General features: G+C 33.6%; 1 protein-coding gene across 1 annotated transcript in view; it reads right to left on the reverse strand.

Moving 5' to 3' along the window:
• Nucleotides 1–916: 916 nt before the first annotated feature.
• LOC149776695 (solute carrier family 40 member 1-like) overlaps nt 917–25,767 on the reverse strand; it is a 55,359-nt gene continuing 30,508 nt past the window's right edge. The window contains exons 6-9 of the mRNA XM_089941230.1: nt 24,817–25,035; nt 19,637–20,020; nt 17,580–18,056; nt 917–11,726 (exon numbers count right to left, since the gene is read on the reverse strand). Of these exons, the coding sequence (XP_089797356.1) occupies nt 11,404–11,726; nt 17,580–18,056; nt 19,637–20,020; nt 24,817–25,035 (1,403 nt within the window). The 3' untranslated portion in view covers nt 917–11,403. The remainder of the gene's footprint in view (nt 11,727–17,579; nt 18,057–19,636; nt 20,021–24,816; nt 25,036–25,767) is intronic.

Raw genomic sequence — 25,767 nt, forward strand, 5'->3', positions numbered from 1 at the left:
TGTAAATGATCTGAATAGATTTTCATACCATTATAGCAATGTGAATACATTATTTTACTTTCTAGACTCAGATTATTTTGCTTAGCACTTAAACAAAATAAATTAGTAAAATTAAAAAATTTAAATAATTTTAGCTATCAATATGCATAACAAAAAAAATCTGATACAAATATAAAGACTTTTTCTTGGCAGAAATACAACTGCTACTCTGTAGACACCTTTCTTTTCATTGGATGGGTATAGGCAAACATAAAATACAGGTGTTACAATCAATTGCTATTCTGTAGACACCTTTCTTTTCATTGGATGGGTATATGCAGACATAAAACACAGGTGTTACTATCAATTGCTACTCTGTAGACAGCTTTCTTTTCATTGGATGGGTATAGGCAAACATAAAATACAGGTATTACAATCAATTGCTACTGTAGACAGCTTTCTTTTCATTGGATGGGTATATGCAGACATAAAACACAGGTGTTACAATCAATTGCTACACTGTAGACAGCTTTCTTTTCATTGGATGGGTATATGCAGACATAAAACACAGGTGTTACCATCAATTGCTACTCTGTAGACAGCTTTCTTTTCATTGGATGGGTATAGGCAAACATAAAATACAGGTGTTACAATCAATTGCTACTGTAGACAGCTTTCTTTTCATTGGATGGGTATATGCAGACATAAAACACAGGTATTACAATCAATTGCTACACTGTAGACAGCTTTCTTTTCATTGGATGGGTATATGCAGACATAAAATACAGGTGTTACTATCAATTGCTACTCTGTAGACAGCTTTCTTTTCATTGGATGGGTATATGCAGACATAAAATACAGGTGTTACAATCAATTGCTACACTGTAGACAGCTTTCTTTTCATTGGATGGGTATAGGTAAACATAAAATACAGGTATTGCAATCAATATTCTTTAATCACAAATATATATTTTCCTTGCACTCGAAATACATTCAATTTGCTAAAATAGAATCAGAACAGAGCTGAATTAGAGTGATGAATTACTATATCAAAACATGTATAAACTATAACAAATCACTGATAACAATACATTTTATCAGCAAATTTAAAACAGTATGATATTCATCAAAAACAAGATATTCATGAAACACAATCCTTGAACTTCAAACTTGAATTGCTGCTCAGTTTTCAAACAGAATCCAGCATCTCGGCATCAGTTGTCACAACTGTAACAAGCCTTATTTTATACAACAGACTGTTGTTGCAGGCCACAACAATAACAAATCTTACTATATATATTAGGATTTTGTTGCTAGCCAGAACTGTAACAAGCATTACTGTATATATTAGGCTTTTGTTGCAGGTCACAACTGTAACAAGCATTACTGTATACATTAGGCTTTTAATGCTAGCCAGAACTGTAACAAGCATTATTGCATATATTAGGCTTTTGTTGCTAGCCAGAATTGTAACAAGCATTACTGTATATATATTAGGCTTTTGTTGCAGGCCACAACTGTAACAAGCATTACTGTATATATTAGGCTTTTAATGCTAGCCAGAACTGTAACAAGCATTACTGTATATATTAGGCTTTTGTTGCAGGCCACAACTGTAACAAGCATTACTGTATATATTAGGCTTTTAATGCTAGCCAGAACTGTAACAAGCATTACTGTATATATTAGGCTTTTGTTGCAGGCCACAACTGTAACAAGCATTACTGTATACATTAGGCTTTTGTTGCTAGCCACAACTGTAACAAGCATTACTGTATATATTAGACTTTTGTTGCAGGCCACAACTGTAACAAGCATTACTGTATATATTAGGCTTTTAATGCTAGCCAGAACTGTAACAAGCATTACTGTATATATTAGGCTTTTAATGCTAGCCAGAACTGTAACAAGCATTACTGTATATATTAGGCTTTTGTTGCAGGCCACAACTGTAACAAGCATTACTGTATATATTAGACTTTTGTTGCAGGCCACAACTGTAACAAGCATTACTGTATATATTAGGCTTTTGTTGCTAGCCACAATTAACAAGAAATACTGTATATATTAGGCTTTTGTTGCAGGCCACAACTGTAACAAGAAATACTGTATACAATAGGCTTTTAATGCTACTGAAAATTGCTCAACTGCAATCTGACAAATAAATCACTCAGGCTGCTCAAAGTTGAATTAAGTGTGACCTCAAAACCAAGTCTTTGGCAAACAGTAAAAGCCACTGGTGGTATATCAAGACAAAGTGGGTTGCCTGTCTGAATCTATGAATCCCATCTGAAATATGTAGTGTATCATACCCCATGCATATCCATGTATAGACTAACATATCCAATAATAATCCTATTTGAAATCCATACTATCATGCCCCATGCATATCCATGTATAGAATAACATATCCAATAATAATCCTATATGAAATCCATGATATACCATGTCTCATGCATATCCATATACAGACTAACATATCCAACAATAATCCTATTTGAAATCCATAGTATATCATATCACAAGCATATCTATGTATAGATTAACATATCCAACAATAATCCTATATGAAATCCATAATATATCATGCCCCATGCATATCCATATATAGACAAACATTTCCAACAATAATCGTATTTCAAATCCATAGTGTATTGTGCCTCGTGTATATCCATTTGTAGGCTAAAATAGCCAATATATGTATCCTGCTTAATTGAAGATCTAGTGTGCCACACACTCTTAATTATGTTTGAACCTGCAAAAGGAAATCCATCTTTAAATTATGCCTGTGCTCCCAATAGGGAAGGAATCTAAAAAAAATAATTTGCTTTAATTAAATACACTTACAGATGTGGAAAATATGAAGGTATTCATGAGTACTATTATTATGCTTAAAGGATAAAGAGAAATAACATTTCACCATAGAGATAATGAACCACATAACAAGTACATGGAATACAGTTGGTATCGTATAATAATACTTTCACTGGATGACATCTTGTAAATGAAGTACATACTGTACTATAGTAACTATATAAAATATCTATTTAAAAAAAATGCTCTTTTTAAGTAAAATAAAAGTGTTTATTTATATGCTCATTTTTTAAATCTCAATTATATTTATATTGACTTTTTATTGTCAGAATCATGCAGTATTTTTCCATATTGCACAGCTTCATACTGCATGACATGTCTATAAATAGTAATGTGTATTGGGAACTACTTTGTAATCAAAAAATATATGCTCATGTAGAAGATACTTTAGTTTTTGGTTTATCTGATTTGTTCACAGAGAAACAAACAAACTGTTTCACCCATTTGAAAGCAGAGATGATAAAGTTAACAATGTGGACAAGTTCACTGAGTTACAAAAAGAAACTTACAAACAAGCAAACAAATGAACAAAATATTCACAATGTCCACAACAAATGTGAGTGATACAGTATTGAAAATACCATTCCGATCATGTAAACAGATATTTGGGAGAAATATTCATAACTTTTCACTACACAGAATGATTCAAACTATGACAAATGCTCTCTAGGGTGTACAAAAATAGCATAGAAAAGTATAATGAGGCCAAGAGCTATCACATATCTATCAGAGATATACCATTTTACAAGTTAGTCCAAACACTATATTTAAGAAAAAAAAGCAAAGTGATACATCAATACAATGTCACACATTAATGCCATTAGATAATCAATGCAAAGTGATACATTAATGTCATGTGATACACTAATGCAGTGAAACATCCATGCCATGTGATAAATCAATGCAATGTGATACACCAATGCCATGTTATACATAAATGTCATATCAATGCAGTGATACATCAATGCAATGTTGTACATCAATGCCATGTGATACATCAGTGCAAAGTGATACATCAATGCAGTGTGACACATCAACACAAAGTGAAAGATCAATTCCATGTGATACATCAAGGCCATGTAATACATCAATGCAATGTTGTACATCAATGCAATGTGACACATCAACACAAAGTGATAGATCAATTCCATGTGATACATCAAGGCCATGTAATAAATCAATGCAATGTTGTACATCAATGCAATGTTACATATCAACACAAAGTGATAGATCAATTCCATGTGATACATCAAGGCCATATAATACATCAATGCAATGTTGTACATCAATGCAATGTTACATATCAACACAAAGTGATAGATCAATTCCATGTGATACATCAAGGCCATGCAATAAATCAATGCAATGTATGAAGATTAAAAGTATCTTTGATAAAATAAATTGTTTTGAACTGATTCTCCATATTTACTATTGATATTTGTATAAAAGTAGCAAAATTATCAATGCATCAATTCATCAGTGAATAATTTTATTTAATTCTATAGTTAAATAATACAAGGATAATTAGTTCATAATTAATTTTAACTAAATAAAAACCTCCATGTAATACCCTCATAAACATAAAAAACCAGTTTCAAAACATAAAAGCTCTTTATTCTTTATCACTAACAAGGCATAACATCAATAGCACAAGGCATAAAAATCAATAGCGCAAGGCATATCATCAATAGCACAAGGCATATCATCAATAGCACAAGGCATAAAAATCAATAGCGCAAGGCATATCATCAATAGCACAAGGCATATCATCAATAAATCATGCATGTGCTATTTGTACCTGTTAATTCTTAAAGCTATGCTGAACATGAAACATGTTGCTAAAAAAAATAAGACTTAATTAGTGCCAATATTAATCAAAAGTGATTACATACATTTTGGTATATCATCGGTAAAAATGAAATTTAAAATTCTATACGCCTCAAGTCCTACTTCTTTGAAATCTCTTTAGTGGAATGTAATAATGAAAGACAATATTCCAAATATCCTTTATACTGGATTTATAACTGGATTAATTATATCATCCAATATTAAAAGTGAATTAATACTTTTGATTTCTTTACTAAATATTGTAAATGACTAAACTTTCATAAGCTATATAAAATCAGCTTAGTACAGTGATGTGAATGCAAAACTTGCAAGAGTGCTGCAAGTAGACTGGGTGTTGGGATTGCTTAGGCCCCACTAATCCAGGTCCAGGACCATGGCCCCATTAGGTGGTCCGGAGGACAAAGTCCCTAATGCTGAAATCAAATTTTGAGATTTTTAAACCTAAATAAAACGCCTTTTCTTCGTAGTTTTCAAAACAATATCTTCAGAGGCACATTACATCCAATGACAAAAAAAATTTCAGACATGAATGAACCTTTAATTCTAACTTTAATGTCTTAAATACATAAAGTATGCTATATAATTAATTTATGCAAGGTAAAGGAAGATATTAGCTATGTTTTCTGCAATACAATCCAATATTCACCACTGCAACAAAAGAAAACTCCAAAATACAGATTCTGTTCTAAAGCATATTTTACAGCATGTCACAATGTAGTAAAACTACTGTATGTCTTTTTGCTTCATGTTTTCCAAGATCAATTGTAACTATGCAGTAACACTACTATTTGTTTTCCCAATTAAGCTGTGATTTGATTAGCAAAGCTGTCTAACAGATATGACAGATTTCAAGTGAATTACAAATCAAATACAAAGTCCCTCAAATTACCATTTTGTGACTTTCGTTATGTCACCTCTAACACCTTGGATACACAGGAATAAACTGCCAAGAAATTTTTGATTCTGCAACATATCCATAGGTTTCCAATATAAAACATACCACACTACACTCTAAAAAGAAAAAGTCATGGATGCAAAATTCAAATTTGATAATCAAAACAAAGTCATTACTACACTGTCATTTTGTCTGTTTGTCAAACAGTCTCCAATTTAAGACTGATCTTGCTTCTCTGGTCATTTCTATCACCAACGATTTCGGAATTGGGCATTTGATTTATCCACATCACTGGTTTTCTTATCCACTACACTCATCCTCACCAATGCCACAGAGGCTTGTAACATACTTCATACAGCCATAAGGTACTGTATGTAACTGAAAAATGTACAGAGCACAGCACCTGTGAAATGTGTTACAAAGTCCTGTGACTGTCACTATTTTCAAAACCAAATAAAACCAAAAGCATAACACATGCTGAATGTCTTCCAATGAAAACCAATGACACTGAATTTTTTATGCCAAACTGACCAGTTGGATATCACATTACACTAAAAGAACTAGACTTATTGACTCGTATACACTTCAATTTATTGGTATATACCAACATTCTGCATTCTGGAGTTTGTGCCCCAGTCGCAAATGGACTATACATAAGCACTGATGAAAACCTTTTAAGGGGGGGGGGGGTGAGAATAAATGCAGAGCTGCAGAAATTGAAAATTCCAAGTGAAAATTTTCCATAAAAAGATGGAATTCTTATAGCACTAATATGAAGAACAAGAAAAGCTTCAATGGCAACACACATTCATGGCATACTTGTAATTACATTAAGAAAAATGTAATTTTACTAAGATTTAATAAATATGATACATAACCTTTATCTTTTAGTCATGGTAATTCCAAGAAACAACATGACATGTAAATAAGTACAATCTAACTGTTGGTAAATTTTCCAAAAGTATTAACAATTATCACAAAACATTTTCAAAAATGAGTAACACAACTTTCAAACATGAAGTTAATGGCATAAAAGTAAACATGAAACCACTACAAAATTCTCATAATAATAGACAATTTCTTTATCCCTAACAACTAAATGTAATAAAACTGTATAAAGAATTTATACTAAAGTTCAACTTTATTATTCAAGTATTATTCAAGAGACCTGTTTTCAAAGGTTCTGTAAAATACCAACATGTTCTTTAATGTCTTCATCTGAAATTACACTAATGTGAAATGTTACTGTCCCCCTTTTTCTGTCATCTTTGTTCTCCTTCACTCTAACTTCAGCGATTTCAGCCTAATATCAAATGCCCCTTGAATTTCAATGTCAACATTGTTTGCATGTCAAGAACAGTGTTGGCTAAATAAGCTCCATGTGATTACCTTGTTTTAAAACAATGAAGACCAAAATACATGTAAATTATATTTCTGTCTATAAAAATAAAAATGCTATATTGTGATATTCTTCATCAAAGAAAACAAATATTTTTTAATAATCAACATTTAAAATGAAGGAAAATGACTAGAAAAATATGACAAGATAAAAATTAATTACCACATTGCTTTTGTACACATTTAATATGCTATAAAAAAAACCTAATATCCAACAGTATTTTAAGACCATAACTTCAAATGTGGTGTAATACATATCATTATTTTAACATTATTTTAGTGTAGTACATGTACAATGATACCTTCGTTAAAGGACACCTCGATGTAAAGTTCAATTGTCCTTTGTAAAAGGACACTTCAATGTAAAGTTCAGTTGTCCTATAAGTCAACTTTCTGAAGAGTAATGAAATCTGAAGGCTAATAGAACATGACTCATTAAACATAGTCTCCACAGGACAAATGGTGAACTCAGCACAGCTGTTATGTATTTATGTAACTTTTGCTCTCATTTCTGATTGGATGCATACAAAAATGTTTCAATTTTTTATTATCATACTGTTTATTCAAACAGCTTTTACTGAGATATAAAAGTATAGTAAGAGCAAAAGTTGTCAAATGTAAATTTAATTTTAAAGGAAATATTTTAATCATTATTTTCAGAGTTCAATAAAATATTATTTTCAAAGTTCAATAAAATGAGAAGAAAAAATGTGTTAACATCAAACAAATAATTTTTTGTAAATAATGATTATAAGCAAGATATGTATTCCTTTTATAAAGTGCCAATGGGATTTAAACCTAGCTGGAATAAATTTATTATTTCTTCACTTAAATGAAAAATGGTGAAAAAGCAATAATGATCTCAGAGGTATGTGATACGGTCTGTCTACCATGAAAAGGATATGTATATGTACAGGACAGAATTATCTCCTCTACAAACATATTTTACTGTATGTGTACTATGAATGGTGAACCATTCAACTCTATAGTTTGACACAAATAAAATATTTTTATTTAAAACATACAACACTCTCTTAGTAGAATGACATTCATTATAAAATGGTACTATATACTATTAGCAATGAGCACACCACATAAATCCACAAACACTACAATTTACTCAGTAAGGCCTTAAACATCAGCTATCAGCAATGAGTTCACCACATAGGTCCCCATTCTACAATTTACTCAGCAAGACCTCAAAACTCAGCTATTAGCTGTGAGTATATAGCATAGGTCCCCATTCTACAATTTACTCAGCAAGATCTTAAACATCAGCTATTAGCTGTGAGTAAACCACATAGGTCCCCATTGTACAATTTACTCAGCAAGACATCAAAACTCAGCTATTAGCTGTGAGTATATAAAAAAAAGGTCTCTATTCTACAATTTACTCTGCAAGAACTTAGACATCAGCTATTAGCTGTGAGTATATAGCATAGATCCCCATTCTACAATTTACTCAGCAAGATCTTAAACATCAGCTATTAGCTGTGAGTATATAGCATAGGTCCCCATTCTACAATTTGCTCAGCAAGATCTTAGACATGAGTTATTAGCTGTGAGTATATAGCATAGGTCCCCATTCTACAATTTACTCAGCAAGCTCTTAAACATCAGCTGTTAGCTGTGAGTATATAGCATTCAACAATTTACTCAGCAAGATCTTAAACATCAGCTATTAGCTGTGAGTAAACCACATAGGTCCCCACTCTACAATTACTCAGCAAGGCCTTAAACATAAGAGCTATGCTTGGAGAAAAACAAAGTTATGAGAATGGGCAATCAGGGAACATAACTTCTCTAATTGATGAAACTGAATACTGGAAAGTCGGTTGTCCAAGTCTGCACAGCATTTTCGCGGTTCATACTTTGTTGAATTTTAAAAAATAAATTGTCAATCCTTATAATTAAATTCAACAGCATAAATAGTTAAATAAACTCATAGTTTAATAACATTCTTTATTTAATCATATTCTGAATTTCATTCATAAGGTGCAATAATACACCACAGTGAGAGTGTATGCCCCGGATGCAGGAGGTTGTGGGTTTGATCCCCGGCCGAGTCATACCAAAGACTTATAAAAATGGTACTAATAGCTGCCTCGATTGGCGCTTAGCATTAAGATGTTAGTGTTAGGACTGGTAAGCCTGGTGTCAGGATAATGTGACTGGGTGGGACATCATGCTACATGTCTGCGGCATGATGTCCCAGTGCTAGACATCACTATAAACTGCCACAATGCAGACATCGTAGCAATATGACTGAAAAATTGTTAAAGCTACATTTAAAAAAAATCCAAACAGCACAGTGAAGATTCATGATATATATCTACAGCCAATTAGATCAAATATTTTTTTAAAGCCACGCACACTTTTCCATTAAAGATGGGGCCACCACTTCAGTTAAAAAAATCAAAATTCATACTTGCACAGTAGAAATCATCATCCACAAAGGCTGTTTGGTTGTGTTCAGGCAAACATGATTCGTTCTTCATTTTCATCAATGTTTATGACCACAGAACCATACAATCACCATGCAAAAAATCCATTTCACACTGTACTGTCACATCTTCACATCAAGATATGTAAGCAGGCAATGTTTATTTATTCATTTAAAGTGTATTTCATCTGTAGCATTAGCAAAGATATCTCATTTATTTGAAAAAAGGTCATGGTTTGTTATTAAAATCAGACATAAGACGACTATACAAGCTTATATACATTATCTAATGTCAAATGCTGGAAATGAAACTGATTCAAGGTTTCATCATTATAAAAAAACATGCAAAATATGGCTGAAATCCAGCAGTCCTTTGTAATTTACTGCTGCAGAAACAATGTAATAAAGAATAGACAATCATGGGCCATAACTCCTGTACATTACCCTTGGAATGCTAGATATCAAACAATTTCAAGGTTTAATAAATATAAGGTAAATGCTACATTTATTTGGAATCCAATAATCTGCAATAAAATTATGCTGTAGAAAACAAAGGGGAATAGGAATTTATAGGTGATAACACCACAAATGGTTTGGTGGAACAATGGAAACAACCTGTAAAAGGTTTTATCACCATAATGACAAATTTGGTTGAAAAACTCAACAATCTTTGGTACAGTAATGCTGTGGAAACAAAAGTGTGAGGATGGAAATAAATGAGGCATAACTCTGTAAATTTTATCATGGCCAACTGGAAATCTGGTTACAAAGCAACAAATTTTGTTTAAATTATACTGCAGAAATCATAACCAGGAAAACAAGCAATCAGTCACTGAAACTCTTGTAAATGATGTTAGGGAATGCTGAAATAATCCACTGCTCCACACATTGCTTAAAAGAAATTCAACAAAACTTAAAGCAGCTTTTGAAATCAATTTCAGGTCAATGTGCAAACAGGAGACATAACTTTTGTAAATGAAATGGAATTTTGGAAATCAAATTTTATGTTTCATCAATACAAAACCACATGCTAAATTTAGTTGATGGACAGACAGACAGATGGAGGGACAATGTGATTACTCTAAACTCTGCTGATTTAGTAATTTAGGACCTGAATAAACAGCAAGGCTTGATATATTCCCAATAAACAAACACTGCCTAGAATGTATTCATGTTCAAATCTTTTCAACCGTAGTAAACCCTAAAAACAGAATAATGCATGTAAAGTGATGTCATGCCAGCCTTTCTCTAACAATAGTGGGATAAAAATTAAAAATACTGTGAAGTCTAAACAACAGCTGAAAACACCAAAAACATTTTTAAAATTCAGCAAAACATAAGTACTGAAATATATCCATAAACTGACTTCAAAATCACACAACACATAATTATGATGAACTACTGTAATTTTCCATGTTTTTTCTTCATTTTTTTAGTGAATGAATAATTATAGGTGAAAATATTAATTTTAATTTTTGTGTGTGCTGTAATTTACAAATTTTAATTATGCACAAAATAAATTTATGATTTCCAAAGACCAGTGTAGGAAAAATTACAGAACAAATGGTAAACATCACAATCATGATTTTTCTCTGTAAAAAGGCTCAAAATATGTCTGTTAAGAGCTGCTGTTATAATACCACAACTAGGTCACTTCAATTTATAATACATCTAGGTCACTTCAATTTAGAATACCACATCTAGGTCACTTCAGTTTATAATATCAAAACTAGATCACTTCAATATATAATACCACATCTAGGTCACTTCAATTTATAATACCACAACTAGGTCACTTCACTTCAATTTATAAGACCACAACTAGGTCAGTTTAAATTATAATACCACATCTAGGTCACTTAAATTTATAACAGCAAAACTAGATCACTTCAATTTATAATACCACATCTGGGTAACTGCAACTTATAATACCACAACTAGGTCAGTTCTATTTATAATACCACATCTAGGACACTTCAATTTCAACATCATATGTATTTGCTAAATTATTATTTTCAGCATCACACATTTTGTGAAAAGGAAGTAAATGCCCTCGTCTCTTTCTTGAAAATGTAGCATACAAGCACCAGCCTGTGCAGATGAAAAGAAATGACAAAATAATGAGAAATCCGAATAACTCGGGCTGCGGGACTCCAATGACAAGTGCATACTTGAGCATATCCATCAGCTTGTTTAGTGAGCCCTGCACGCCGTTCACTATTCCTCGCTCCGTCTCTTTTACATTTTCAAGAAATAGTTGCGATATTGTCAAGTCTGCCATCCACAAACCTGAAATGATATATGAAATTTATTGATCACTGCTACAAATTTAACATTATCACCATACACTTGTAACTTTTACAATTAAAGTTACAATTTCACTACAGGTATTGCATACTTCTAAAAGAGTGACAGGTGTGAGGTGAACTTATCTGCATTTGCAACATGGACAATGGAGAAAATGTTGGCACACTTCAATGCTACTTTTATTTACTGTGGTTAAAATTTATTTACATGCTGTGCTTGTGAAAACTGTACACGATCTAAGCACACAGCTAACCAAAGTGGCTGTTCCCATGTGCTAAAAAAAATCTGCCTGAATTTGTCTGAAATACTCTATCTTTAGCAGTTATTACAACAGGGAAAACAGATTTTGCCACATTAATCAATACAAGCTTTGAAATGCACAATGAATGAATTATAAAATATATAATAAAAATAAAAGAATGTTATCAGCTAATTTTTTTACAATTTACCCCTCAAGTCCCAGAAGTGAAAATGACATAATGGAGCAAGCAATTTTCTGATAGGTGAACATCTAAAGTATGGCCAAGCTGTATAATCTATGACCAAAATTACACTCACGAATCATACACCAATATCAAAGGAATTAAAAATTATTTTCATGATACCAAAAATTTACAAGGCCCTTAGTAAATAGCCAAGATAACAAGTTAGGAAAACCTGGGACATTCTTTATCTTTAAAAATCTAACCCTATGCAAAATACGAAACCCTACAGAACCACCTAAACGATTGCAACATTAGTTATTTTGTCTTGGTAGTCTTGTTACCAAAAGGTATGTTTAAATGTGTGTGTGTGTGTGATTTGGATTTTTAATGTAGCTTTAACAATTTTTCAGCCATACTGCAACAATATCTGCAGTGTGGCAGTTTATGTGATGTCTAGCATTGGGGCATCTTGCCGCAGACATATATCATGATGTCCCACCCAGACACATTATCCTGACACCAGGCCAAACAGTCCTAACACTAACGTCTTAATGCTGAGAGCCTAGTGAGGCAGCTGTTAGTAACATATTTATAAGTATTTGGTTTGACTCTGCCGGGGTTCAAACTCCTGCATCTGAGGTGGACATTCTAACCATTAGGCCACTGTAACGGTCACATGTTTAAATCAAGAATCTACTAATTCAAGATCATAAACAATTACTACTACATCACTCAGTTGTACAGGCTCTAAACTGACGCAATAGTACATTTAATACACAAAGTACACTGCAATTTTACAAATAAAATGCATTCAATTCTTTTTATTATTAAATCAATAATTCATTACTGCCATAATTAAAATGCATGATCAAATAAGAATGATAATAATAATAAGAAGAAGAAGATGAAGAAGAGGACTGTAACAATATTAGTTAACACAAAGATAATATAGGACTGTAACAATATTAGTTAACACAAAGATAATATATATGGACAAGATTATAATAAACAAACACGGAAATTACAAAACAAAAGCATACTGAAAATATTTCAGGGCAAGGAAACATTGTTAAGTCATATGTCCATTGAGGCATTCTAAATAGGTGTATTTTTAGAGCATTGTTGAATGAGATCACTATGAGATCATAGTCTAAGTTCAAAAGGCTAATAAAATAAATTTTCGTATTTGCACTAAGACATGGAAATCTCACTTAAGGGGTTATATTATTTGTCTCACTGTCTCATGGGGAAACAAATAATGTAACCAAGCAACAAGGATTTCCCAATCTCAGTACAAACACCAACATAGATTATTTTTCTCACCCAATTTTTGCCAATGAAATTAAAATAACCCTATACTTCTGCAATATAGTTAGCAGATTCAACAATTACAGTAGTCATCAGGAACTTTTGCTGCCTCACATTTTTATGTAGGTCATCTGTTCTTGTATTGTTTTATGAAAATCTAAATAAGGATTTAAGTAGGATCGCTCTTAGAAAAGAAGAAAAAAAAAACAAACAAGAAAGTTATAATTGTGCATTGTTTCTAAATACCATGCAAAGATACAAGTATGTTAATGAGGGCTATGTGGTGACCAGTTGACCCTAAAAAACTAAGTTCTGCACATGAGAAAATGAAACATAAACACGTTCAATATTATGACTGTATTACAACATTTAATTGATTGATGCTGTCTGAAGAAGAAAAACAATATGTAATTAATATTTTTTAAAAAGGAGTTCTAATTTGGAAAAGTTCTATTGTAACCATGGATATGATACTGGTATACAGCTCTTGTGAAGTTTGTATTGATTGTAGCACAATTTATTTGTGTTCAACTATTCATTGAGAATTCTGTGTCACTATCACTTTTTCATTGAAAGAGGTGAAACTGTATGTACCATGCTGGTGGTGTAATTGATACTGATTGTAAAATTAACACCACGTAATAAAGACCTCTCAAACACAATACCTAGTTGATAACAATGTGACGTGATTTCAACTTCATAATTTTCTTGGAAATTTTTATTAACTGTCCTGGAAATATTGCAAGTGTTGCTATTACTAGCACAACAACACACTACAGGGAAATCTTCCTGTAGAAAAACGTGTGGACTGATGAATAAACAACTCCGATATCTACTGTGTAATTGCAGGAGTTTTCATTTGTAATTGATTACGTTTGGTTCATCTGGGGTGATCAGGATTGTATTAAAAGGTTTGAGGGAAGCAGGTTTGACAATATATTTCTGGTTGCTGGTTTGTCGCTAGTTATGTGTATAGCCTGTGTCTGGAAGTGTTTACTCTTAGTTTCTGACATAACTTAGGCAAGTTTGTTTCCAGTTTTGTTTTTTAACGTAAACAGCTTTCTTGCTCCAACTGGTGCCCGTAAAAGTCCATTTCTCATTTGGCCCATGTGCATATGCATGTATTGTATGTGTGATTTGGATATTTAATGTATCTTTAACAATTTTTCAGTCATATTGCTATGATGTCTTCAGTGTGACAGTTCATAGTGATGTCTAGCACTGGTGCATGTGTTCATGACATGTGTGTAGGTATACAGCCATGCATGTGTTCATGATATGTGTGTAGGTATACAGCCATGCATGTGTTCATAACATTATGTGTAGGTATACAGCCATGTACATGTTCATGACATGTGTTTTGCATGTGTTCATGACATGTAAAGGTATACAGCCATGCATGTGTTCATGATTTTTGTGTTGCACTTGTTCATGTGTGAAGGTATACAGCCATGCATGTGTTCATGACATGCTGTGTGTAAGTATACAACCTTTCACATGTTCATGACATGCTGTAAGTATACAGCCATCCATGCGTTCATGACATGTTGTGTGCATTGAGATAATACTGTTGAGAAAGTTCTTGTGTGGTGATCGGAAAGTCTTCAGTTTCATCATCATTCATCTGCCGCTTGTCATTCATGACTTATCAAAAATGCACCTCTATGCCTTGGATGGTAAGGTCAATTTCAGTTGGGTAACTATATTTGTACATTTGGGTGTCATCGGCATATAATTTGTGAGAAACCAGATAAAAATCTATAACACTTTAAAGAGAGGGTGATGTTGTTGTTATTGTAGGGTTTAATGCCATTTTTCAACAAAAGATAGGCTATACATGGTGGCCAGTATAAATGGTGGAGGAAGAACCCGGGAAAAGCCTGGAAAGAACCATCAACCCATGAGAAGCTACTGGCAAGCTTTCTTACATACCCACATTGGTCAAACTCGAGACTCAAACCCACGCAGACAGAAGTGAGATGGCAATTATCCCTAACAGTGAGGGCTTTAAAACACTCTGCCACTCGAGGCCCCAAAGGGGGGTGCGTGTATAGAAAGAAGAGAATGGGTCCAGGAACCAAACCATATGGAATGCATAGTAAACACCTAATAACCTTTTTCCAAAAGTTAGTCTCAAAACATGTGACAGCATGATGATCTTCAAAAAGTCTTTCTCTCAGCAAATTCTTGAGAACTGGGCTTAGCAAAATTTCAAATGACAAAATCTGAGCTGAACATGCCAAGATCTGAATCTGACACATAGCCTTTATGATAGCAGATTTGTGACTTGGCAAATTGACAATACATGTCATGAACAATGGCAGATTTGTGAATCGGCAAATTGAGAATGCATGGCCTGTATGACGGCAGATTTGTGACTTGGCAAATTGACAATGCATGGCTTGTATGATGGCAGATTTGTGACTTGGCAAATTGACAATGCATGGCCTGTACGATGGCAGATTTGTGACTTGGCAAATTGACAATACATGACCTGTATGACAGATTTGTGACTTGACAAATTGACATGAAGCAGGTGACTCACCCATGTGCTTGTACATGTGCAAGCTTTTTGACAAAATTCAATAGCACTTGAACAGACACATTTAGCATAAAACTATAGTCAAACGACTACTTTTTTTAAAACAAAAATCTATACAACTTGGCTATTTTCACACACAAAAATTAAATAAAACTTTTAATACTTTCAAAATATTTCTAATTTTTCATGCTGTTCAGGGTCTGTAATGTTTTTCACCAATGCAAATTTTTACTGTTTTCTTTAAATTCAGGATTTTAAAAAATCAAATTAATGTTTTTATACAGTCACGTGTTACTATTTAATTTAATATCCTTGGTTACTGTGTTTGTATCTAACAAATAGCTGCTACGCAACTTCCACCCTTTTGTCAAAACAGACAACAAATTTAATTCCTGAATACCAAGATGTTAATGTTTAGTAAAATTACTATACTGTAAAACCCATCTGGACAAAGACAATAAATTCTATTCCCAGATCCCCATCTAAGCACATAGAATAAATTCGATTTCCATTGACCCATCTAGACAAAGATGACAAATTCATTTTCCATACACCCAACAAATTCAATCCCCACAGACCCATCTGGACACAGAAAACAAATTCAATTCCCATAAACTCTTTTAAACAAAGACAACACATTCAATTTCTGTAGACCTGTCTGGACACTAACAACAAATTTAATATCCATACACCATGATGTTAATTTTGAGCCAAATTAAGATATTTCATTGTAATACAGACAAATCATGCTTACATCTTTTGAATGATCTTTCCAAGAGAAATGTTTGAAAATGATATGCTGTAAGGCTACTTTCTGAAAACATTTCTTTGAAGGTGCCTAAAATTAAAATGAAACCTGGTGAGATCACCCCATTTACCTCCAGTATTACATGTACACTGACAATGAGATGCAATAGCAAATCTGCAAAAATGAAAATGGTCTTAGGATCAAGCAAAATATTGCATACAATGTAGATAAGCTTCTATTGAAAAATTATGTTAATTTATTTTCTGCAAATTAGTGACTTTCATTCCTTAAATCCATTATTTAATATTCCACCAACTCACTATTAGAAATTCCATGACTTTTCAAGGCCCATGAAATCCATTTTTTAAATTCCAAAACTTTTCCAGAATTCCAAGACCTACAGGAACCTGCATGGAGGATGAGGCATATTTATGGTGTCAGTCTGACAAGCTTCTCTTTTGTTTTCAAAGTGATCTCAAAACTCTTATCAGACTCTGAAAATGTACTGTTACCTCCAATATTTCTTTAGGATTTTGAAACACTGCTGACACTGGTATATTTATTACTTCAGACCTACCAAAGCATATACAGTTAAATATTTTGCAAGGGTTCCAGAGAATTCTGTAGTCTGTCTGCACTGGATTTATGTTGGGTTATTTAATTATTAATTTTAATAACCATGACCAAAATGTAAATTTTTTTAATTGAAAAGAAAATTGAATGTTGATAATCCCTATGCTTTTACCTGAAAAGTGACACTTGTGTTTCACTATTTCCTGAAGCAGGTGAAAGAAAACCGCATGGGAACTTACCACATCTAGCTGCTATAATTCCTCCAAGTAAAAGAGAAATTGAAATATAACTCCTTGGTTCTGCTGGGCAGAGTAAACTGTACTGGACCTCTGTCTCATTATTGCTTATCACTCCCATATCTCCTGCAGGAAGACTGGAACCAGCTTGATTTAATAGGTAGACTGGACTACTAGTAACATTCAATGTGACTGAGTTGGTGACATTACTACTTGGCACAGTTTGATTGCATGCATATACATCTTTTGGTGGTCTCTGGAAGTAAAATGGGTCAAAAGGACTGCCTGGAGCAAACACCGAAGCCACACAGAAGCAGAGAGAAAATATCTGAGCACCTAGGCCAAACAAGCCCGTTCTTTCAAGCCCAATTTTTCGACGAACCCGTGGGAAAATGAATGTTCCTGTGATACCAAAAAGTGCACCTGACGCCATCAAAATACTGATTATCGACTCATTAATTCCCTGTGAATAGGAATATCCTGCAATGAAATGAATTTGATGATTAAATGTTGAAATATTTAGTCCATGTTTTACATGGACATTACAAAATACTGACTACATGTACCATAGATAGGTTTAATTCCATCAGACTAAATTCCCTTTGAAATAAGTGTCAGCCATCTTCTGAGTCTAGCTTCTTCAACACTATTAATGATAACGATGAAAATTTTTTATATACTGATTACAAAACCAGAAATATAATTTGTCTTGCATGTATTATTGACTGTTCTTATATAGAACTGGTACTCTTACATACTGACAATATTTGTGCTATTTTTAAAAGACACATATGTAACAAGAATGATTAAGTTTACAAATAAATCCATTTTCCCATACCTTTGTTATCAGCAAATAATTCCAATGATTGTGGTTGAATACAGTCCTCTTTATAATGCCATGGAGCCTGACAATTTACTTGTATAATTTAAACATATATGTCACTCCCTCCTTATAGTACTCTTCATTATAACACGGGTATCGTCAGGAACCCCATTTCATTAAGTGATATCGTATAAGTACAACCTCAAACAACATAGACCCTGAATGGATATTGCATAATACACCAGTAGATAAGGGATGTATGCTGCTTATTCTACTGATCACTCCCAAACTGCAGAGCCTGATCTGCTAGTTCATTATGCAACAGCACATCTGGGTCCATGCAGCTTGCAGCTGGACTGAATTTATAAGCATGGACAGCATTATGAAGGAGTACTGAATCATATACTTCATTATAAAGGCCGTCTCATTGCAAGGTACTATACTCAATGCTCCCATGGATAGTTTTATAATGATGGAGTACTGAATCATGTACTTCATTACAAGACTGTCTCATTGCAAGGTACTATACTCAATGCTCCTATGGAAAGTTTTATAATCATGTAGTAATGAATCATGTACTTCAATACAAGGCTGTTTCAGTGCATGGCAGTATACTCAATACTCCCATGAACAGTTTTATTATGATGGAGTACTGAATCATGCACTTCATTACAAGGTGCTCCCATGGACAAATTTATAATGATGGAGTACTGAATCATGCACTTCATTACAAGGTGCTCCCATGGACAAATTTATAATGATGGAGTACTGAATCATGCACTTCATTACAAGGTGCTCCCATGGACAAATTTATAATGATGGAGTACTGAATCATGCACTTCAGTACAAGGCTGTCTCATTGCAAGGCAGTATACTCAATGCTCCCATGGAAAGTTTTATCATGATAAAAGTACTGAATCATGTACTTCAATACAAGGCAGTCTCACTGTAAAGCAGTATACTCTATGGCTTCCAACGACAGTTTTATAATCTATGGCTCTCGTGGACAGCATTATGATAAAGTACTGAATCATTTTCTTCAGTATTAGACTGACTCACTGTAAGGCAGAATAGCATTCCAAACTGTAACACAGCTTTGCATGTAACATACTTCTGTACAAGGTGGCCTCACTTATGAAATGAAACTTTTGTCACCTCCATGAAATGCATTACAATGTGTCAGCTTAAATCTTTTCAATCAGCTAGTTAATTTAATTTAAAGGTGGAGCATGCTTACCAACAGTGATATTATCAAAGCCCAGCACTGTCATGTAAAGGCAGGCCAGAGCTAGACCTGCTAATGCCACATTGTACTTCATGTAAGTTCTCCATCCTCGATACAATGTGATGAAGCTGGAAAACATTTTGCGACAAAATCTTGAACACCCTTGTGGCTCCTTGGATGGTTTCTTCTCGTTTGGAGCATCCTTAGATATCTGACTTTTGCTTTCTTCTTCACTTTTGGGTTTCTCAACTGTCATAAGAGATGTTTCCTCAACATTTTCGGACTTGTCGCCTTGATCATCACCATCAGTTTCTTGAGGGGATTTCTCAGCTTCTGCTTGTATTTCCTCTGCTCCTGGTTTGATTTCCTCTGCTTCTGCTTTGATTTCCTCTGCTTCTGCAATTTACAGGTGCCAGTTAATATTAAAATTAATTTATCATTTCTTATACAATAAATCATTAGTTAAAAAATGTAAGAAATTTAATGCTTTTATATTTTTCTTTCTTTTTAATCTGCTCCCAAGTAAAAGTCATTGTCTAATGAGTAAACTGGATTCCCATTAATTAAGCATATTTGCCCCACTGCAGCCCATAAAGTTTATGTTCAAGATATTTTTTTAAAAATCTAAAATTTTAGCAAAATTAATTTACAAGGCACAAAAATCAAAACACATGGGCACACACAAACACATCTATGCAGATCAGACAAGCAGTTTCTAAGTGTGTGCTAAGAAGGTTTTCAGTTAAAAAGTTGTAGCTGACAATACAGGTCTACAGTAAAGCAACTCTATCTATATGCATTTCTCACTTGTCAACACTGCCATGAATGGGGCCCCAAGTGGTCTAAGGCATTTGACTTTACAAATCAACAACATTGTCTGCATTGGTTCAAGTCTCAGGCTTGGTCAGCATGGTATGTGAAAAAGTTTGCAAGTAGCTTCCTTTGGGATGGCGGTTCTTCCTGGCATTGTTCTGGGTTCTTCCTCCATATTTAGACTGGCATCAAACCAAAAACAACAATCACCACAAAACTTCCTTGGACATTTACATGCATAAATATCCACAACCCCATGCTCAACATCCTGGGAATTATCCAAAGTTTAAATATCTGTAGACTGCTGCATGGCATATTCCCAAGTATGAAGTCTCTATCTTAAACAGTGTACTAAGCACAACTCATTTAATACACACTGCATCCCATCATGCACATCTGACACTGATAACATAATTCCCATATTTTCTTTGATAAGTGTGACAATACAGATTTATTTAAAATTAAAATAAACATTTGCTTCAATGGCATTAAAGTCTGATATGTCCAATGCACACTTCTGCATGACGTAAGAGGCAACTAATGAAGGCAAGAGTAACGAAGACTCAGTGGCAAGCGTGCCAGATTTATGAGCAAATGGATCTTTATTCAAATCCTACCACTGGATCAAACTGGTTCTGCTAAGGTTCAGTCAAGGTACTTTAGTCAGATCCTACCCCTGGATCAAACTGGTTCAGCTAAGGTTCAGTCAAGGTACTTTAGTCAAATTGCTTTGGCACTAAGCTGATGCCTGTTTAAATTTTAATGTTAATGAAGCAACTCATTTTTCCATTGTTTTTAAAAAAAATGTCTATAACCAAATTTTTCAATGCACAGATGTCAGGATTTCACGCTGCCGACTCCTGTATTCCAGCACAGGCAATAACAAACTCCTGAAAAACAGCTATCAACAATGGATTTTGCAAAATAATTTTCTCTCCACTGGGAAAAAGTGCAAGCAGTAAAAGAGTTCAATTCCAGCAATGAAAACATTTACAAGGTTGTTTTCTGTGCTTCTTATGGGTGAAATACTGTGTGCATGACAACATGTGTTATTATTTATCACATTTACAAGGTTAGTCCCATAGGCTATCAAGGGAGAAATACTGTATACATTCCACCATCATGTGTTATTTTATTTTTATTTGGGTGACCCATAGCTATAATAATAATAATAATAATAATAATAATAATAATAATAATGACCTTATTTAGAGAGGGTAACACAATTAGCTAAAAACTAATCTACCTTGAGGCCCTCATACAAAGGAATTTATTTTAGCTGCATTTCTGAAGCCACTGGATATATTGGGTTTGGAAGAAGGAAATAGAGTAGGCATTTCTAGTCTCAACTGGAATACTATTCCAGAGCAGAGTTCCAGAGTATTGGAAACTTTTTTTTAAATAACTCCTTATTTGGTTTGGGAATTTTATACTGTTTGGTAGACATGGATCACAGGTGGGGAGTATTACCAGGTAGCCTATACTGGAATAGTGATTGTAAATATTCAGGAACACTATTATGTGATATCCTGTACATTAATTTGGCTTTTCTCAAACAGATTCGGTCTTTAATAGGTAATATTGTAAACTAATCAGCTAAATTTTCCTTGCTTTCTATTCTGGATTGATATTAGCCCAAATGATCTTTTTGAAGATGTGCCAGCTTTGCTATGTTTTTATCATTTGAATTACCCCATACTGTATTACAGCAGTCTAAATAGGGTTGTATGTAACTATTATAAAATAGTTTTCTGTGCATTTCAGGGAGAAAATGTCTTATCCTACTGAGAAGCTATAAACTTAAATTTACTTTTTTACTGATATGTTTGATATGTTCAGTCCATGATAAGTTATTATCTACCAGAACACCAAGCAGTCTATCATGACAGACCATTTGCAAACTTTTATCCTTCCATGTCAGACAAAGTTCATCACTATCAAATTTTTTACTTCTTTGCCATGTTGACATAAGTAATATTTTAGTTTTACAAGTATTTACCACCATACCATTGTATGTGCACCAGTTTTCCAGTTTGTTTAGGGCATTCTGTAAAGAAATTTTGAGTTCATGCTTTGTATTTTGGATGTCTGACAATGTTGTGTCATCTGCATAGAGATCTGTAGATGATATTGAGTCTCTTAGTAAAAGTGGTAGGTCATTAATAAATAAAATGAATAGTAATGGACCTAGAATTGAGCCTTGTGGTACTCCATATCTAACTGTTTCAGGTTCAGACAGAACATTATTTATGTAAACAAGTGTTCTCTCACTTAATTAAGAAGTAAACCATCTAATTGTTCTTTCATCACACTGGTAGATTTTTAGTTTGTTCAAATGAATTTCATGATCCACCATGTCAAAAGCTTTCCTGAAATCTACAAATACAGATCCTATTATTCTACCTTGGTCAAGTGCTTGAAGCCATTTATCAGTTAGGGAGATCAAGGCAGTCTCACAGGAATGTTTCTATCTAAAGCCTGATTGATTAGGGTGTAACAGCAAGTGTTTGGTTAAATATGACATGAATGAGTCATGGACATGTTTTTGACAAGTTTAGTAGTATTGAGATTGGCCGGTAGTTATCAGTATCATCGTTAGAACCAGATTTGTGAATAGAAGTTACTTTAAAGTTTGCAGTTTTCCATATTTTGGGGACAGATGAAGTTGCAATACTTAAATTAATTATGAATGTTATGCTATTTACAATAGCAGAGGCAGAAGATTTAATGAGTCATGGAACAATCTGATCAAGTCCTGTAGCTTTCTTGGTATCAAGTTCACTCAGACATTTTTTAAGTTTTTTGATACTGGTGGGATAGAGAAACATACCCCCTTAGAGATTTTGCTGCTGCAGAACTTTTATAGTTCATTAAAGTTGTTTTCTATCACTGATTCTTTTAACTTTGTGGTAATGTTGGTGAAAAAATCATTGAAAACATTTGCAATGTCAGTGTCATCCGTGATTAAGGTGTCATTTACCAGAAGTGAGTGAATTTTATTTGTCTGTTTTTTGTGCGTTCCTCCTGTGAGTTCATTGAAGACTTTCCAAATGGAGTTTGTGTTGCTCTTTTTGTTTTCAAGCAATGATTGATAATAAGTTTTTTTAAGCTTTTTTAATCATACTTGTTATTTTATTTCTCCATACTTTATATTGTGCATGGTTTCCCATAGCCTTGAATTGGCCTCATGTTTTCATAGCATCTAGGATTTCAGTAGTAAGCCAATTAGGTTGAATTATTTCAGTCTTTACTCGATGTACTTTCAGTGGTGCATGTTTAGATACTACATCCATAAATAAGTCAGTCCACACTCTCATGGCTTCATCTATGTCATCCAAATTTTGGATCATATTCCATGGAACTTTATATAGGTTATTGAGAAATTGGTCTTCATTAAAAAAAAATTGAACAATCTATAAGTGATCGTTTTGTGTGTATTATTCTTATTTTTCTTGCATTTAACCTTTCTTGTCAAAAAAGTAGGATAGTGGTCACTAAGACCAACATTCGGTACATTAACACAAGCCACACTGTCTGGTAGGTTGGTATAAATGTGATCAATAAGAGTGCTCGATTTTTCTATTGAGAAACCAGTAGGTCTGTGAGCTGACCCAACTTTGTTCCAAAGTTAAAGGATTTTATATCTGTATGGATTCGCCCTGATCTGTATTTGTGTGTATATTTAAAAACAAATTTTTTATTTTTGACTAGGGTTCTTATTTCTTTTTTTATAGGGATGTACTTGCTCAGATTCCTGTTTTGAGGTTACCATTTGTTCTGTTCCCAGGTCTAAAACTTTATTTACAGGGTAGGCACCTGGGGCATATCAGGGGAAATATACTGTATGCAAGCCACCATCATGTGTCATTATTTAGCATATTTGCAAGATTGATTTCAACATGGATAATAACAAAAAATTGATTTCAATATGGATGATAACAAAAGATTAATAAAAATGAAAATGGACAAGTGGCATCGGAATATCTTATAATTATTTCTGCCGGAATATCTTATAATTATTTCTGCCTATCTGATAACCTCATTTTCTTAAACAAGATATTTAATATTTCACCACACAGAAAGTGGTACCATAGCTCAAAAAAATAATCGACCGATTGTGACCATTAATGATCTGGAATGAACAACATAAAACCTTACCTGCCATGGATGTTCACAAATTTGGACTAAGTGACATATATTAGACCTGAAGCAAAGTTGTGCTTTTACCAGTTTTCCTATGAAGCTTTTGCTTGGTACTATATAGTCAGGATTGTGCTGATGTGTTCTTAAACCATATACATACATAAATACAGTTGTGCCCATTATAGATGAGTAAATAAGATAAGCAATTGGCAGCAATACCAAATTAAAAGTCTTACCCTTTTCTGCCTTCTTTCTGTACTTTTTCGATTTTAGGGCTGGCACTAATTTATATACTTTCCACAGCAGGAAATACTCAATGAAGACCGAGAAGACATTCCAGCCTGCTATAAACAGTGCACCAATCCCAAGCGAGCCAAAGGTCATGATCTGACCTGTTGCAATCGGAGCAAGGATCAATGTTGTCTGGTCAATCATTCTTAATGTGGCAGACATATCTTGGACGAAAAAGAAAGACAATTAAGATACTCTTCATGTTCAAATACCTACAACACTTAGAAACAATTACTGATGGAAAATGAGACTCCAATAAAAAAAAGTCTCAGTATATCAATAAACAGACTTGTTCAGTGAATGCATAAAACAATCTGCAAGGAGCCTGCAAGAAACCAAATAATGCCCCATACCATCTAACACTACACTACTTAATCCATGATTTGACAAACAATTTGCATCAGACAGTCATACGTTTGAAAGGAAAATTTCTATGATGATTTGTCACCATTCCCTTGCAGTATCACTGACAGGAAACAAAGACTAGGGCAAATAGTTAACATTACTGTTCACCTATGATAGAAACAAACAGACAACTCTCAACCACCTGAAAGATTCACTAATATTTCTCTGTAAAAAGTTTTAGGCTGGGAGGGCTGGATTTGCAAGGTAGCAATAGTTGTACTAAGGTATTATGATTAGGTAAGTATTATTGAAAAAACCTATTTTACTAGAAATAACTGATTTCCCAAGACCTACAATACTCATCTTTATTCTAGTATATCTATCCACCACACCTGTCTGTCCCTATCCTCATTTGAAGAAACAAACTTTGAACAGAATATAAATATAAAGCATGGAATACAGGTCATAGAGACCTATTTTTGCAATAAGGGTGTAGTGCTTATCAAGAGGAATCCCATCAACCTAGTTAATTTATTATTGTACTGGTGTGG

This window comes from Sinohyriopsis cumingii, chromosome 18, assembly GCF_028554795.1.
Source record: "Sinohyriopsis cumingii isolate HCF-2022 chromosome 18, ASM2855479v2, whole genome shotgun sequence".
NCBI lineage: Eukaryota > Metazoa > Mollusca > Bivalvia > Unionida > Unionidae > Sinohyriopsis > Sinohyriopsis cumingii.